General features: G+C 43.2%; 1 protein-coding gene across 1 annotated transcript in view; it reads right to left on the reverse strand.

Annotated features, from left to right (window-relative positions):
- Nucleotides 1–14699: 14699 nt before the first annotated feature.
- Nucleotides 14700–18529, reverse strand: part of cstf1 (cleavage stimulation factor, 3' pre-RNA, subunit 1) — a 29903-nt gene continuing 26073 nt past the window's right edge. The window contains exon 6 of the mRNA XM_080205069.1: nt 14700–16957. Within this exon, the coding sequence (XP_080061195.1) occupies nt 16698–16957 (260 nt within the window). The 3' untranslated portion in view covers nt 14700–16697. The remainder of the gene's footprint in view (nt 16958–18529) is intronic.

Consider the following 18529-nt stretch of genomic DNA (forward strand, 5'->3'; position numbering starts at 1 on the left):
AAGTATTTACTGACAATTGGAAAAATAAATGCACTAACACTGAGGTATTTTGAATTTTCCAACAGAAATGGTCAAACTCTATACCATTACAGATGAGTACAATCTTAGCATATAGGTCAAACCGCAGTGTCTGTACAAGCAAAAATATCTACCATCCCATATTCCTAGGATCTCACAAATGGCTTTGCTAGAAACTAATTGCTTTTCAAAGATATGTGCAACCAACTTGAAACACCAATCAGAGTCACAGATTTCAGGTCTGCACTAAGTCCTTACTCACACGTATGATGCTAACCAGTCTCAGGAAAGTGGGTCCTGTGTCCTTTGCAATCAGGAGTTTACCTTTACTGTCCAATAGCCAGTCAAATGCTAACATGAACTGTTGGTAATAACAAAGAAATTCCTTACTACAGCATTACTCAAATTATTTTCAAATACAACACCACATTAACACTTGAAAATTAACAACCCCAAATTCAACAAAAACAAGATAGCATTAAAGCAGTGTAGCAATCTTCAGTTTAATTATTAAAGCCTATGTTTTATAGAATTACACAGGATCTGAAAGAAAGCACTTCCAACAAAGCAGCACACACTTTGTATTGCACTGGAGGGGCAACCATTTTCTTTTTGTGAACCTACAACTTCCTGAGAGAGAGCGCTAACAATTAAGCCATAACTGACACAAATAAGCTGGTGTCGCAGCTGGGCTGCAGAGGAACCTGGAATGGGAGGGTGAGAATCCGGTCGTTGTGGTACATGTGGGTGCCAACGACGTAGGCAAAATGCGAACTGAGGATCTGGGGAGGGAGTATGAAAAGCTGGGAATGGAATTAAAAAGTAGAACCGACAAGGTGGTTATCTCTGGGCTACTGCCTGAACCGAGTGCAGACGGGCGTAGGGTTGATAAGATTAAGGAAGTGAATGGGTGGCTCAGGGATTGGTGTGGGAGGAATGGGTTTGAATTTATGGGGCATTGGCATCAGTATTGGGGTAGGTGGGACCTGTTCGGGCGGGATGGGGTTGGTCTGAACCGTGCTGGGACCAGAGTCCTGGCGAATCGTGTAAATAGGACTGTAGACAGGGCTTTAAACTAATTGGGGGGGAGATGGTGCGAGGGTAGGTGACATTACGGGGTCTAAAGTTAAGGAGAGGGTACAGGTAAGGGAAGAGGCTGAGGATGTCCCAGTAATAAAGGGAGTAGGGGGCCTGAGTATGGTTGGTGGCGTTCTGGCAAATAGGGTCCAGGTGAAGGCTGGGATGAAGGCACTTTATCTGAATGCACGAAGCATTCGGAATAAAGTGGATGAGCTGGTGGTGCAGGTCAGCACAAATGGATGTGATCTGGTGGCCATTACAGAGACGTGGCTGCAAGGTGACAGGGACTGGGAGCTGAATGTACAGGGCTATCAAGTGTTTAGGAAGGATAGGCGGGAGGAAAAAGGCGGGGGGCATAGCTCTGCTGATTAAGGATAGCATCAGGGTGGTAGCAAGGGATAAGAACATAAGAACATAAGAACATAAGAAATAGGAGCAGGAGTAGGCCATCTAGCCCTTCGAGCCTGCCCCGCCATTCAATAAGATCATGGCTGATCTGTTGTGGCTCAGTTCCACTTTCCCGCCCTCTCCCCATAACCCTTAATCCCCTCTCTTATCAAGAACCCATCAACCTGCTTCTTAAAAATATTTAGCGAGGCAGCCTCCACCACTTCAACGGGCAGAGAATTCCAGAGATTCACCACCCTTTGAGTGAAGAAGTTCCTCCTCAACTCCGTTCTAAACCGCCTCCCCTTTATCTTGAGGCTGTGCCCCCTAGTCCTACTGTCTTTTTTGAGCGGGAAGAGTCTCTCCACCTCTATCCTATCCATCCCATTCATCATCTTATACGTCTCAATGAGATCTCCCCTCATTCTTCTAAACTCTAACGAGTACAAGCCTAGTTTATTCAGCCTCTCCTCATAGAATAGGAACCAAAGAGCAGAAAGTGGAATCGTTGTGGGTGGAGATTAGGAACAGCAAAGGGAGGAAGACGCTGGTGGGTGTCGTCTATAGGCCCCCGAATAATGATCTGGAGGTGGGGCGGGCTGTTAACGCGCAAATAAGTGCGGCGTGCAGGAATGGGACGGCGATAATTTTGGGGGAATTCAATCTACATATTGATTGGTCGACCCATGTTGGACGCAGTGGGCTCGAGGAGGAGTTCTTGGAATGCTGCCGGGATAGTTTCCTCGAACAGTGTGTGTTGGAGCCAACGAGGGAGCGAGCTTTCTTGGATCTGGTATTATGTAATGAGGCGGGTAGAATTAGGGACCTTGCGGTGAAGGATCCCCTTGGGGAGAGTGATCATTGTACGGTGGAGTTTCTGGTGCAGATGGAGGAGGAGAAAATGGGTTCCCAGACACGCGTCCTTTGTTTGAACAGAGGGGAGTACGGTAGGATGAGAGAAGAATTGGCGAATGTTGACTGGGGGAGCGCGTTGGAAGGTAAGTCTGCTGAGGAGCAGTGGAGGATCTTTAAGGAGGTCTTTCTTGGTGCTCAGCAGAAATTTATTCCGATGGTTAAAAAGGACCGTAGGAGGAGAGGTAATAAGCCGTGGATAACGAAGGAGGTGAAGGAAAGTGTTAAATTAAAAGCGGAGGCGTTTAGAGTAGCTAAGAGTAGTGGGCGAGAAGAGGATTGGGAGAGGTTTAAATGTCAACAAAGATTGACAAAGAAGTTGATAAAGAAGGGTAGGAGAAACTATGAAGCTGGGCTAGCGCTTAATATAAAAAAGAATAGCAAGAGTTTTTATAAATATATAAAAAGGAAAAGGCTGGCTAGGGTGAACGTTGGACCCTTAGAGGATAAGAAGGGGGACTTAGTGGTAGGGGATGGGGAAATGGCTGAGGTCTTGAATAACGTTTTTGTTTCGGTCTTCACGGAGGAGGACGTGAATAATTTGCCGGGTGTTAGCGATGAAAAGGTCGTAGGACTGGAGGGTCTCAATGACATTATTGTCACTAGAGAGGCGGTGCTCGACAGACTGGAGGGACTGATTGTGGACAAGTCCCCAGGACCGGATGGAATGCATCCAAGGGTTCTGAAAGAAATGGCAGAGGTGATAGTGGATGCCTTGGTGGTTATTTTCCAAACATCGCTGGATTCCGGGGAAGTGCCGGAAGATTGGAAAACAGCTAATGTTATGCCATTGTTTAAGAAGGGTGGCAGGCAAAAGGCAGGGAATTATAGGCCGGTTAGTTTAACGTCTGTTGTAGGTAAAATGTTAGAATCCGTCATCAAGGAGGAAATAGTGAGGCATCTTGAGGGGAACTACTTGATAGAGCAGACACAGCATGGTTTTGTTAAGGGGAAGTCGTGTCTGACAGATTTATTGGAGTTCTATGAGGATGTGTCTAGGGCAGTGGATAGAGGAGAGCCGGTGGATGTGGTCTTTCTTGGTTTTCAGAAAGCGTTTGACAAGGTACCTCACAAGAGGCTATTGCAGAAGGTAAGGGGGCATGGAGTTGGGGGTAGGGTGTTAGCGTGGATAGAGGATTGGTTGTCAAATAGGAGGCAGAGAGTGGGGGTTAATGGATGCTATTCCGATTGGCAGTTGGTGACTAGTGGAGTGCCCCAGGGGTCGGTGCTGGGGCCTCAGCTATTTACCATTTATATAGATGATCTGGAGGAGGGAACCGAGTGTATGGTGTCGAAATTTGCTGATGACACCAAGATTGGTGGAACGGCAAATTGCGCGGAGGGTGTGGAGAGTCTGCAGAAGGATCTAGATAGACTGGGCGAATGGGCCAGGAACTGGCAAATGGAATTTAATGTTGGCAAGTGCGAGGTGGTCCACTTTGGTAGGAATAATGGTAGGAAGGACTATTACTTACGTGGCGAAAAACTGCAGCAGGCGACGGTGCAGAGGGACCTCGGGGTCCGTGTGCATGAGTCGCAAAAACCCAGCTTGCAGGTGCAGCAGGTGGTCAGGAAGGCGAATGGGATGCTGGCCTTCATAGCGAGGGGGATTGAATATAAAAGTAGGGAGGTCTTGCTGCAGCTGTATAGGGCATTGGTGAGGCCGCAGCTGGAGTACTGTGTGTAGTTTTGGTCGCCGCACTTATGCAAGGATATTTTGGCCTTGGAGGGAGCGCAGAGGAGGTTTACTAGGCTGATAAGTTGAGGGGGTTGAGCTATGAGGAGAGGCTGAATAAACTAGGCTTGTACTCATTAGAGTTTAGAAGAATGAGGGGAGATCTCATTGAGACATATAAGATGATGAATGGGATGGATAGGATAGAGGTGGAGAGACTCTTCCCGCTGAGAAAGGACAGTAGGACTAGGGGGCACAGCCTCAAGATAAAGGGGGGGCGGTTTAGAACGGAGTTGAGGAGGAACTTCTTCACTCAAAGGGTGGTGAATCTCTGGAATTCTCTGCCCGTTGAAGTGGTGGAGGCTGCCTCGCTAAATATTTTTAAGACGCGGGTTGATGGGTTTTTGATAAGCGAGGGGATTAAGGGTTATGGGGAGAGGGCGGGAATGTGGAACTGAGCCACGACAGATCAGCCGTGATCTTATTGAATGGTGGGGCAGGCTCGAAGGGCTAGATGGCCTACTCCTGCTCCTATTTCTTATGTTCTTCTTATATCATTTATTTTACATTATGTATGTGAATGAAGATGAGTGAATTTTAACCTAAATTAAATAGAACATAGAACATAGAACATTACAGCGCAGAACAGGCCCTTCGGCCCACGATGTTGCGCCGACCAGTTAAAAAACAATGACCCTCTAACCTAAACCAAGCCCTTTCCATCCATAAACCTATCCACGGATCTCTTAAACGCCCCCAAACTCGGCGCATCCACAACTGCAGCAGGCAGGGCATTCCAATCCCTCACCACCCTCTGGGTAAAGAACCTACCCCTGACATCCAAATATACGTTTTTGACTAAATAGTACTCAATGCAAGCAGCGAACTCATATTGTCACTGCAACTTTGGCCTGAATTCTCCTCAAATCCTGCCAGAACTTAAGCAGAAATGCTGGAAACATACTCTCTCAATTTCCTCAGGATTTCCATTTACCCCATAACTCTCCCAGTCATCTTTTGGATTGTTAATACCAATCAAATTCTACCACCTTAGACCAGCAATCCTCAGTGGCACAGTGGTTAGCACCAGTGACCCAGGTTCCTACTTGGGTCACTGCCTGTGTGGAATTTGTCGATGGTGGGGTCACTGTGTGGAATTTGCACATTCTCCCCATTGTCTCCCACAGTCAGGTTAGGTGGATTAGCCATGCTAAATTGCCCCTTAGTGTCAGGAAGACTAACTAGGATAAATGCACGGGGTTATGAGGATAGGACCTGAGTGGGATTGTGGTCAATGCACACTCGATGAGCTGAATGACCTCCTTTTGCACTATAGGATTATATGACATGTCACCTGAATGATGTGTTCAACTAAACCCCAGCCAGTGGTAAGTAAACCATTTTAACAATTTAGGTGTGAAGGCCACCAAATGGAGCTTGAATCTGTCAGTTTTGGAATCTGGAATTAAGTATCTACTAATGACCATGAAACCATTGTCAATTGCTGGAAAACCCCATCTGATTCACTACTGCCCTTTAGGGAAGGAAGTCTGCTGTCTTCATCTGGTCTAGCCAACATGCAACTTCAGAGCCACAGCAATGTGGTTGATTCTCAACTGCCCTCTGAACAAGGGCAGCTAGGGACGGGCAATAAATGCTGGCTAGCCAGTAATGTAGCCAGAGTCTTCAACATATCATTGATGAAGATGAACAATCGTCTTCATCAATGATCGCCAGGGCCATCCCCACACCCCCACTTCTTGCCTTCAGACAACCACACAACCTCAAACAGACCATTGTTCGCAGCAAACTACCCAGCCTTCAGGAGAACAGTGACCACAATACCACACAATCCTGACACAGTAACCTCTGCAAGACATGCCGGATCATCGACATGGATGACATACATCATCACACATGAGAATACCATCCACCAGGTACATGGTACATACTTTTGTAACTCGGCCAATGTTGTCTACCTGATACATTGCAGGGAAGGATGTCCCAAAGCATGGTACACTGGGGAGACCATGCAGACGCTACAACAACAGATGAATGAACATCGCTCAACAATCACCAGGCAAGACTGTTCCCTTCCTGTTGGCGAGCACTTCAGTGGTCACGGGCATTCGGCCTCTACCTTTGGGTAAGCATTCTCCAAGGTGGCCTTCACGACACACGACATAAGAACATAAGAACATAAGAAATAGGAGCAGGAGTAGGCCATCTAGCCCTTTGAGCCTGCCCCACCATTCAATAAGATCATGGCTGATCTGAAGTGGATCAGTTCCACTTTCCCGCTTTCTCCCCATAACCCTTAATTCCCTTGTCTATCAGAAACCTATCTACCCGTGACTTAAATATATTTAGAGAGGCAGCCTCCACCACTTCAACGGGCAGAGAATTCCAGAGATTCACCACCCTTTGAGTGAAGAATTCCTCCTCAACTCCGTTCTAAATTCCTCCTGAACTCCATTCTAAAACACACACACACACAGAAAGAATTACACACACACATATAGACGTACAGACTAACATACAGAGAGAGGGGGTGGTGGAGGGTGAGGAGAGAAGGCAGAGAGACCAGAGGGAGGGAGAGGGTAAGTCATAAAGTCACAGAGGTTTACAGCATGGAAACAGGCCCTTCGGCCCCACTTGCCCATGCTGCCCCTTTTTTAACTCCTAAGCTAATCCCAATGGCCCACATTTGGCCCATATCCCTCTGTACCCATCTTACCCATGGAACTGTCTCAATATTTTTTAGAAGACAAGATTGTATCCCTCTCTACTATTACCTCTGACAGCTTGTTCCAGACACTCACCACCCTCTGTGTGAAAAAATTGCCCCTCTGGACACTTTTGTATCTCTCTCCTCTCACCTTAAACCTATCCCCTCTAGTTTTAGACTCCCCTACCTTTGGGACAAGATATTCACGTGTGTGTGTGTGTGTGTGTGTGTTTCTCTCTTTGTGAGTGTGTGTTTTTCTCTCTTTGTGTGTGCGTGTGTGCTTCTCTCTTTGTGAGTGTGTGTGTGTTTGTATGTGTGTTCTCTTTGTGTGTGTATTTCTCTCTTCCTGTGTTTCTCTCTTCGTGTGTGTGTGTGTTTTTCTCTCTTTGTGTGCGTGTATTTCTTTGTGCGTGTGTTTCTTTCTGTGTTTCTCTCTTTGTGTGTGTGCGTGTTTCTCTCTTTATGTATGTGTGTACGTTTCTGTGTGTGTGTGTGTTTCTCTCTTTGCGTGTGTGTGTTTCTCTCCTTGTGTGTGTTTCTCTTTCTGTGTGTTTCTGTGTGTGTGTGTTGCTCTCGTGTGTATGTGTTTCTCTTGTGTGTGTGTTTCTCTCTTTGTGACTGTGTGTATTTCTGTGTGTGTGTGTGTGTGTGTGTGTGTTGCTCTGTGTGTGTTTCTGTCTTTGTGTGTGTGTGTTTCTCTTTGTGTGTGTGTGTTTCTTTCTCTTTGTGTGTGTGTGTTTCTCTCTTTGTGAGTCTGTGTTTCTCTTTGTGTGTGTGTGTTTCTTTCTCTTTGTGTGTGTGTGTTTCTCTCTTTGTGAGTCTGTGTTTCTGTGTGTCTGTTTCTCTTTGTGTGTGTGTTTCTCTGTGTGTGTGTGTGTGCGCAAAGGGCTAGATGGCCTACTCCTGCTCCTATTTCTTATGTTCTTATGTACACAGCTCCAGGGACCTGGGTTCGATTCCCAGCTTGGGTCACTGCCTGTGTGGAGTCTGTATGTTCTCCCCGTGTCTGGGTGGGTTTCCTCCGGGCGCTCCGGTTTCCTCCCACAATCTGAAAGACGTGCTGGTTAGGGTGTATTGACCCTGCTAAATTCTCCCTCAGTGTAACCCGAACAGGCACCGGAGTGTGGGAACTAGGGGATTTTCACAGTAACTTTATTCCAGTGTTAATGTGAACCTACTTGTGACACTAATAAATAAACTTTATAGAAAAGAAACTTTCTATCTTTGATAGAGAGGTTCAGATGTTTCCATTCCATATCTTCCTGCTTTGGGGAAATGGGAATTATCTTTACATTTACAAGGATACAGGGAGGGAGATGCTTGAATGGAGATTCAGCTTTTTGGGTGATTAAAGTGTCAATTTGTTTCCAGAAGCTGTTTACAGGGATTGTCCCGAGAGATTGAATTGTTTCAGTAATGTCTACGTCTCCAATACTTCAGACAGAGGAAGGAAGCAATATACAAAAGGAAAGATTGGGGGAATCACTACATTGAAGGTGTGAGGTCTCATCACTCTCTGTCTGCTTTGGTTTTGTAATCTTTACATTTTTAACCACTGAAACCTCTTGCCCTTGTTGGGAATCTCACTGCGGTTTAGGAAAAGCAAACACTGATCCCACACTAAACCCCCCCCCAACACAGGACTGAGCAGAGAGTGTGAAATGGAACTGCTGTCAGAGTGGGTTATTTTTATAGATGGATAAGAAACATTCCTCCATTTTCAAACCTTTCTCCTGTTTCTGTAGCGTTTCGGGCTCCCCTGTGTCCCAGTCTCTCCATCTCTGGGGCAACTTGGAACACTAAGGGGCAGCTTAGAAATACAGACAGAGACTCAGAGACACATAGATACAGAGACAGAGAGAGACAGATACACAGATACAGAAAGACACAGATACAGAGAGAGACAGATACAGAGAGAGACAGATACAGATAAACAGATACAGATACAGAGAGACACAGAGATACAGAGAAAGACAGATACAGAAAAAGACACAGATACAGGGAGAAACACAGATACAGAGAGACACACAGATACAGAGAGAGAGAGATACAGAGAGAGACAGATATAAAGAGAGACAGATACAGAGACACACATAGATACAAACAGACAGATACAGACAGACACAGATACAGAGACAGGGAGGCATACAGAGACAGACACACATAGATAGACAGATACAGAGAGAGAGAGACACACACACAGAGATAGAGAGACAGAGAAACACAGATAGAGGGAGAGTCACAGAGGGAGAGAGAGACTCACACAAACACAGAGTGAGACATACAGATACAGAGAGACAGGCACAGATAGAGAGGGAGAGAAAAACACAGATAGAGAGAGACACAGATAGAGAGAGAGAGACAAAAACTGATAGAGAGAGAGAGAGGGACAGATGGAGACACAGAGAGCAAAAGAGGGAGAGACAGAGAGAGAGAGAGGGAGGGAAATGGAGAGACATAGACAGAGAGAGACACACACAAAGAGAGAGATAGAGATAGATAGACAGACGGAGAAAAATGCAGAGAGAGAGACATAAAGAGAGACAGGGAGTGAGAAAGACATAGAGAGAGGGACACACTTACAGATATAGAGTGAGACATACAGCGCAGAGTCGCTGAGCAGAGACTGATAGCCAAGTTCCGCACACATGAGGAGGTCTCAACAGGGATCTTGGGTTCATGTTGCACTATCTGTAACCCCCACGACTTGCCTGGGTTTGCAAAAGCTCACTTACTGTACTGTCTGGAGACAATACACATCTCTTTAACCTGTGATCAGTGCTCCTTCCACTCACATTGTTAGCCACTTTAAGACTTGAATAGCAGGATAGGTGTAAAGATTTGCATTCTAATCAGTAACCTGTAAACTGTCTGTGCTTTAAATGCTCTGTCTGAGGCCAGAACTCTTCATTCACCCGACGAAGAGGTAAACCTCGAAAGCTTGTGAGTTTACTATCAAATAAATCGGTTGGACTTAAACCTGGTGTTGTCAGACTTCTTACTGTGTTTACCCCAGTCCATCGCCAACATCTCCACATCATAGCCAGTGATGCCCATGTCCAACAAATGAATAAAAATATTTTTTTCCTCTCCCTCATTTCAAACTGAGATTCACATATTAAATCCATAATCTTGTTCAAACAAAAAATTTTTAAAAATGCTGAACCTTTGGAAGTTAATTCTTTAGAATCTTGAATGACTTAATATCAAAAATATATTAGAATTTTTTAAAAAGTTGCTTTACAGAACAGATGTCAAAAGTCCCAAATTGTAACAATTTGCTTTTGGGCAAGAAGGTTGCAGGAGACATTTTAACTAAAAAACTGTTCTTTAAAGAACTGCCATGAGATCCAAGAACCAAAATAAGAGGGAATCCCAAAGTGTTCTAGAGACACATAAATGAAAAAAAGGGTGGTGAAAGAAGTAGGGCCAATTAGGGAACTAAAATAAAAAGGAATTTGCAAATGGAGGCATGGAACATAGCTGAGATATTAAATGAATATTTTGCATCCAGCTTTATGAAGTAGATGCTACCCAAGACATAGTGAAAGACAAGCAAATTCTGTTCATTGAAGCATTCAAAATTGTTGAGGAAATTTTGAATAGACTGTTGGTGCTGAAAGTTGACAAGACGCTGGGACAGGATGAGGTACATCCAAGGATATTGAAGTGAGAACGGAAATTGAAGGAGCACTGGCCATAATCTTCCAGTCTTCTCTAGATTTGGGAAGCGCCAGGAGACTTGAGAATTGCAAACAGCCCTTGCTCAAGAAAGGTTTATAGAATACCCCCAGCAATTACAGGTCAGTTCAACATTAGTAGTGGGCAACCTTCGAGAAGCAATTATTCAGGAGAGAATTAGTAGTCACGCAGGAAAAATGAAGTTTGATTAGGAACAGCCAGCATGGATATCTAAAGGAGAATTAATGTTTAGCTAACTTGGAGATTTTTTTAAAAGTAATAGAAGGGATTGATGATGGTAATAGAGTTGATGTGGTGCAAATTCAGAAGGTATTCAATACAGTGCCACACAAGACTTGAAAAACGTTATAGCTTGGAGAAAAGGGCAGTAACAAAGTGGGTACAAAATTGCTTGAATAATAGGAAGTAGAGCATGAATATTCAATGAATATTTTTCAAACTGGAGGAAGTGTTCCCCAGGGGTCAGTATTGGGACTCTTGTTTTTCTTGATTTATATTAATGATCTAGATCTTAGTGTGCACTGGATAATTTCGAAGTTTGTGGATGACACAAAACTTGGAAGTATTGTGAACTTGGAGTCAAAAACTTCAAAAGGATATGGGCAAGTTGATGGAGTGAGCAAACAGGTAGATGGCAGATGGAGTTCAATGAAAAGAAGTGTTAGGTAATGAATTTTGGTTGAAAGAACATGGAAAAACAATATAAAAAATAAGGGACAACATTGTTAAACGGGTGCAGCAGAGGGGCCTATGTGTATAAATACATAGATCATTGAAGGTGACAGAACAGGTGGAGAGCAGTTAAAGCATATAGTATTCTGGGCTATATTAACAGGGGCATAGGATACAAATGCAAGGAGATTATGCTGAACTTGTATTATTTAGACTGGAGCTGGAATACTACACACTTTTATGGGCACCACACAACATTAAGGTTGTGAATGTATTAGAGCGCATGCATGTTTACAAGAATGGTTCCAGGGATAAGAAACTTCAGCTATGAGGATATATTGGAGAGTTTTGAACTGTTCTCCTTGGAGAGAAAGCAGTCAAGAGATTAGATGGAGATGTTCAAAATTGAGGGGGCTGGCCAGAGAGCTGGTGCAGATATTATGGGCCGAACGATCTCTTCCTGCACTGTAACAATTCTGTAATTCTTTGTGATTCACCTGAAAAAATACCAACAGTGTAGTACTCTGTTAGTAACAGATTTAAGGTCAGCCTAGATTAAGTGCCCAAATCTTGGCATAGTGTTAGGAGTGATGTGGAGATGCCAGTGTTGGACTGGAATACACAGTAAGAAGTCTCACAACACCAGGTTAAAGTCCCAACAGGTTTATTTGGCCTCATGGTGAACAATCACTGAAACAACTATATGATGACATCAACAAGTTCCATCCCATCATCAGACTCACCATGGACTACTCTCCAGAACTGGTTGCATTCTTGGATACACACATCTCAGCACTTCACTACACCGCAAGCCCACAGATAACCTAACGATGCTCCACTTCTCCAGTTTCCACCCCAAACACGTTGAAGAAGCCAGCCCCTACGGACAAGCCCTCCGTATACACAGGGTCTGCTCAGATGAGGAGGATTGCAGCAGACACCTCCAAGTGATGAAAGATGCCCTCATAAGAACAGGATATGGTGCTCAACTCATTGATCAACATTTCTGACAGCGAAAAACCACACCGACCTCCTCAGAAAACAAACACAGGACACAGCGGACAGGGTACCCTTCATCGTCCAGTACTTCGCTATAGCGGAGAAGCTATGACATCTTCTTCGCAGCCTTCAACATGTCATTGATGAAGACGGACATATCACCAAGGCCATTCCCAAACCCCCGCTTCTTGATTCCAATCAACCGCACAACCTCAAACAGACCATCGTCCACAACAAACTACCCAGCCTTCAGAAGAACAGTGACCACGACACCACACAACCCTGCCACAGCAACCTTTGCAAGATATGCCAGATCATCAACACGGATGGTGAGAATACCATCCACCAGGAACAGATTGAGGAGGTAACTAAGTGTGTAAGGTAGACCAGTTGATATTGTATACATGGATTTTAGCAAGTCATTTGATAATGTTCCCCATGGTAGACTCATGAAGAAAATAAGGAGGTGTGGGATAGAGGAAAATTTGGCCGATTGGATAAGTAACTGGCTGTATCCTAAAAGACAGAGCGTGGTGGTGGATGGAAATTTTCAGACTGGAGTCCAGACTGGACTGGATTCCAGTCCCTGTGTACCACAGGGATCAGTGCTGGGTCCTCTGCTTTTTGTGATTTTTACCAATGACTTGGAGGAGGGGGCTAAAGGGTGGGTCAGTAAATTTGCTGATGACACCAAGATTGGTGGACTAGTGGATGAGATAGAGGGCTGTTGTAGGCTAAGAGGCATTGATAGGATGCAGAGCTGGGCCAAAAAGTGGCAGATAGGGCTTAACCCTGATAACTGTGAGGTGATTCATTTTGGTAGGACAAATTTGAATGCAGATTACAGGGTCAACGGCAGGGTTCTGAGGAACGTGGAGGAACAGAGACACCTTGGGGTTCATATCCACGGGTCTCTGAAGGTTGCCACTCAAGTGGATAGAGCCATGAAGAAGGCCTATAGTGTGTTAGCATTTATTAACAAGGGATTTGAGTTTAAGAGCCGGGGGGTTATGCTGCAACTGTACAGAACCTTGGTCTTGGTGAGACCATATTTGGAAATACTGTGTGCAGTTCTGGTCACCGCATTATAAGAATGTGGAAGTATTGGAGTGCGTGCAGAGGAAATTTACCATGATGCTGCCTGGTTTGGAGGGTAGGTCTTATAAGGACATGTTGAGGGAGATAGTGCTTTTCTCTTTAAAGCAGAGGAGGATGAGAGGTGACTTAATTGAGGTTTATAAGATGATGAGGGGGGATAGACGAAGTGGACGTTCAGAGACTATTTCCTCGGGTGGAGGGGGGCATAACTATAAAGTTCATGGTGCGAGATATAGGAGGGATGTCCGAGGTAGGTTCTTTACTCGTAGATGGTTGGGATGTGAAATGGACTGCCTGCTGAGATAGTGGAGTCCAATACTTTAAGAACTTCCAAGCAGTTATTGGATAGGCACATGGAGCACACCAGAATGATAGGGAGTGGGATAGCTTGATCTTGATTTCGGACAAAGCTCGGCACAACATCAAGGGTCGAAGGACCTGTACTGTGCTGTACACGGTACATACTCCTGCAACTCGGCCAACATTGTCTACCTGATATGCTGCAGGAAAGGATGTCCTGAGGCATGGTACATTGAGGAGACCACGCAGACATAACGACAACGGATGAATGAACACCACTCGACAATCACCAAGCAAGAGCGTTCTCTTCCTGTTGGGGAACACTTCAGCGGCCACAGGCATTCAGCCTCTGAGCTTCGGGTAAGCATTCTCCAAAGCAGCCTTCATGACACACAACGCAGAATCGCTGAGCAGAGACTGATCGCCAAGTTCCGCACACATGACAATGGTCTCAACTGGGATCTTGGGTTCATGTCACACTATCTGTAACCCCCATAACTTGTCTGGGCTTGCAAAATCTCACTAACTGTCCTGTCTGGAAACAATACACTTCTCTTTAACTGTGGTTAACGCTCTCTCCACTCACATTGTCTGTACCTTTAAGACTTGATTACCTGTAAAGACTTGCATTCCAACCATTATTTTGTAAATTGGGTTTCTGTCTTTATATGCCCTGCTTGTGAACACAACTCCCACATAGCTGACAAAGGAGCAGAGCTTCAAAAGCTAGTGGCTTTTGCTACCAAATAAACCTGTTGAATTTAAGCTGTTGTTGTGAGACTTCTTACATTGTATTAGAAGTGACAATGCCAACAGTGAGCCAAGAAGACAGTAGGATAGTACAAGTTACAACAGCATTTCTTAGTAAAGGAAGTAAGATGGGGTTTCTCATAGAAATTGAAATATTAGCGGGATATCCTATCTCTTGCATACGTACTGAGAAGCCCTTGCTCACAAGTTTGCTATGCTACACTGTATGACTAATCTCTCAACATGCATTATCTGGGCCCACTCACCAGAAATGGCAATATGTAGATGGTGAGAGGACTACAAGGAGCTTGTAGTTCAGAGATCAGCTAAAAAGCTTGAAAGAAAACTGAGGGGAAAAGAGACAATGGCACACAGTAGTCAGTTTCAAGTTTTATTTATTACTATTGAACTAGCAACAAAATTATAAGAATTAAAAAAGAAAAAATGGATATGTTTCACAGTGACTTTGCATATTACTAATTTAAGACTTTCGTTAATATGAAAATTATATCCATTTTTCCGGCTTCCAAACTATTTAAAACATCTCAAAATTGCAGCTGTCGACAAGACAGAGATTGCAATACTGATTGAACAAAGAACATTGGTCATTAGCCAGAAGTGTGGAGTCAACATTCATCGTATAGTTACTTATTGTTCAAGTTAAAAGTCTAATGCAATAATGGACAAATGCATTTTCCTTCACCAATATGTTGTGGAGTTTTATATACTGTCTGCTCTCCAATACTTTGTCATTAAACTCCAGCAAGATGTCACAATAAATGTCAAAGCCACATTGGAAGTGATGTCTATCACACCGGTTACTACCCTGCCCTCACAATCTGTAACTTTCCAGTGGTGGTCATTGAATAGAAATCAGGATTGAGAAATCTGGTTGATTATCTCCTTTCTTGTGGGATGCTAAGGCCAGTGCTCCTATCACAAATAATAAACTCAACTCAGATCAGAAAATTAACGCAACTTCATCTTCTGTACCCTGGTGATATTTTTCAAATTCTAACAATAAACAACCTTTTTCACTTTGATGAAACTATTAACATTACACTGGATTGGAGGCACTTGTGCGCACTGGACTTACACCAATTAGGATCTGCACTGAAGACTCCCAAAATCATTTCACGTAGGGCCCTGACAGTCAACAAATCAGTTTGGAGTACTGATAAAAATTAAGAGCTTCATGTTCTCAGAAAATTATTAAGCAAGTTTTACCAATGCAACATCCCACCTTTCTAAAATGTTTCATGCTACACGATAGAATTTCATCATGGAATCATAATAGGTCAGCAACATATAGTGGAATAAAAATTACAGGCCAACTACAGTTGTATAAGGTTTCCATAATATGCAATTGTGATGATGTGAAATTTTATAACATGTCCACTCAAATTATGACAAATACTTAGTTGTCCAACTATCAAATTTGCCTCCCCAAGCTTGAATTATGTTTGGAACCAATCTGAGATTAACAGAAATATAATGGAGTCTTATTGGTAGTATGATAGGTGAATAATTAGAATATATTGTTACTTGGATTCCCCCAGTGATCTCCTGGAAATAGGCAGCGTATAGAGTCATGGTAGAACATGAAGATTCCAGATTTGATTCCTACTTTCTAATTACATGATCCCAATCAAGATGGCAGGAAGTAGAGACATAGGATGAGAACAAAATGTGTTCCCTTGTACCTTGAGCGAATTGTCTGCCACCATTCACCCTATGGCTTACAATTCAGGGCAGACATGTCACTGAGATGTTAACTAATTAATTCTTTTGGAATAAGTATCCACCAACTTTTAAATGAATTACATAGTATCTTAATGATACCTGAAAGCAGAAATACAAAACGAAGAGGTGGTTTAAGTTCAGTCAAAAATATGAACTGAAAGGATTATGGGAGTTATAACTGGTAATGTTTTCCAATACTGTCTTTTAATGCTCCTTCTGAATGATGATGAAAAACAGCTTGACTTCTGAGACTGCAATAGCATCAGTGAACCAGAGATAAATATTTTTTTACTTTAAATTGTAGGCCATTGTTTGAAAACGCACTAATTAATGTTGAAGTTTCTCATGTTACATAATGTTTTTATCTACATAATCCAAGAGTAATTGAACAAAGGCAATCTGAGTTACAATCTACAGATGTGTGGAAGCCAACCAACTGGGAATCTTCATACAAGCAGATTATTATTTTAGTGAAAGGCACATTGCACTTTCCAATGAATTTCATTACCTCTGACTAAGGAAGTATACAGAGCAAGTTGAAAAAAATTCAGTCCCAACAATACCTCCCATCTCCTTCTCAGTGTACTGTGACCAAGATTCATACCCCGTTTCCTCATTCTTCAGCTGCATCTTTCAATCAGTGCTGGATCTTCTATACCAGAACCTGGCCCTGAAATCATCACTGCAGGTCATGAAACCAGGATTGGTAGGAGAGTGCACAATGCAGCGAACAATATTGTTGTGCCCAAGAGAAAGGAGATTTTTGCGTTCAGCTGTACGTGAGTCCCAGCAGCAAAGACTTATTGTTCTTTCATCAGGAAGGAGCACATAATCTTCAGTATGGTTGAAGACAGCCTGGGTGCGATGTGTTTGCCTGCCACTTAATCCTGCTCCTAATTGGGAGGGAAAGTACAGATCATTAAGATTTACTGACACTTGTTGCTCCTAGTTCCATTAGTTACAACTGATTTATTGCATTAACAGTCATCCACAGTCCAGTTTAATTTTGAAAAATTACAATAAAATACAGATTTTCTCTTGTAAGTTGCATGGAATTACTTAGATAGAATTTAGATAGCAAAGGCAATTCAGTTGGAAGGAATTCAATATATTCAATGAAAAGAAGAAGAAATAAAGTCAGGACTAAAGGCATTTCCCATGTACAGATGAACTATAAGCAGAAGACCACTTGGCCCCTCGAGCCTTCTCTGTCATTCAATAAAATCATAGCCAATTTGATTGCAACTTCGACCTCACGTTCCCGATAACCTTTCACCCCTCTGTTAATCAAGAATTGGTCTAGTTCTGCTTTAAAAATATTCAAAGACTCTGCTTCCACTGACGCCTGAGGAACAGTGTTCCAGAGATTCTCGGCCCTCTGAGAAAAAAGATTTCTCATCTCCATCTAAAATGAGTGACCCCTTATCTTTAAGCAACCCTCTTGTTCTAGATTCTCTGACAAGAGAAAACATCCTCTCCACATCCAACTCCATCATTATCCCTCAGGATCTTAAAGATTTTGATTAAGTTGCCTCTTCTAAAACCTAACCTGCCCAACCTTTCCTCATAAGACAACAAGCCCATTCCTGGTATTAGTCTAGCATCTTCTCTGAACTAATGCATCTTTCCTTAAATAAGGAAACTAATACTGACCTTAGAGGGAACAAAGATTCCAAATTTAATCTCTGGCCTGTGCTAATCAGCTTTGGCAGCAATTTCCTTGCTGCAACTGACTATTATTCCAGAATTAACCTGGTTCTTTGACCTGTGCCAAGTGACGTGGGGGATCGTCTCCGTTAGATTGTCCAACTTAAGTTCAAACACAAATTACTTGATTCCACTAATCAGTATTAAATGATAGTCAATCCTGGGCTTTGGGAAATGTAATGCGATGATCATGAAGGCTCTGGCCATTTAGATATTAACAACTTATTGCAATGCACCTAACACTACCCCTTCTGAAGCTAACTTCAGCCAATCTGCCTCAGTGACTACCTCAACACTTCAAACAAAAGCAAGGATTAAAGGGTCATTTTCAGGTTGGCAAACTGCTACTAATGGATTGCCACAGGGATCAGTGCTGGGGTCTCAACAATTTACAATCTATATAATGACCTGGCTGAAGAGACCAATTGAATTTTAGCTGACAAAGATGGGTAAGAAAAAAAGTTGTGAGGAGGTTAAAGAGAGTCTGAAAGGGGATGTAAATAGGTTAAGTGAGTGGGCAAAAATCTGGCAGTCGGACTATAATGTGGGGTTGTCCACTTTGGCAGGAAGAAAAGCATAGTACTGTTTAAACAGAGAGAGACTGCCGAATGCCGCAGTATAAGAGGACGTGGATGCTCTTGCACATGAATCATAAAACATCAGATTGCAGATACAGCAAGTAATTAAACTGACAAACAGAATGTTAACCTTTATTGCAGGGTGAATAGACTATAAAAATAGTTAAGTCCTAATATAAC

Source organism: Carcharhinus amblyrhynchos, chromosome 16 (genome assembly GCF_965287045.1).
Source record: "Carcharhinus amblyrhynchos chromosome 16, sCarAmb.v2.hapA, whole genome shotgun sequence".
Classification (NCBI taxonomy): Eukaryota; Metazoa; Chordata; class Chondrichthyes; order Carcharhiniformes; family Carcharhinidae; genus Carcharhinus; species Carcharhinus amblyrhynchos.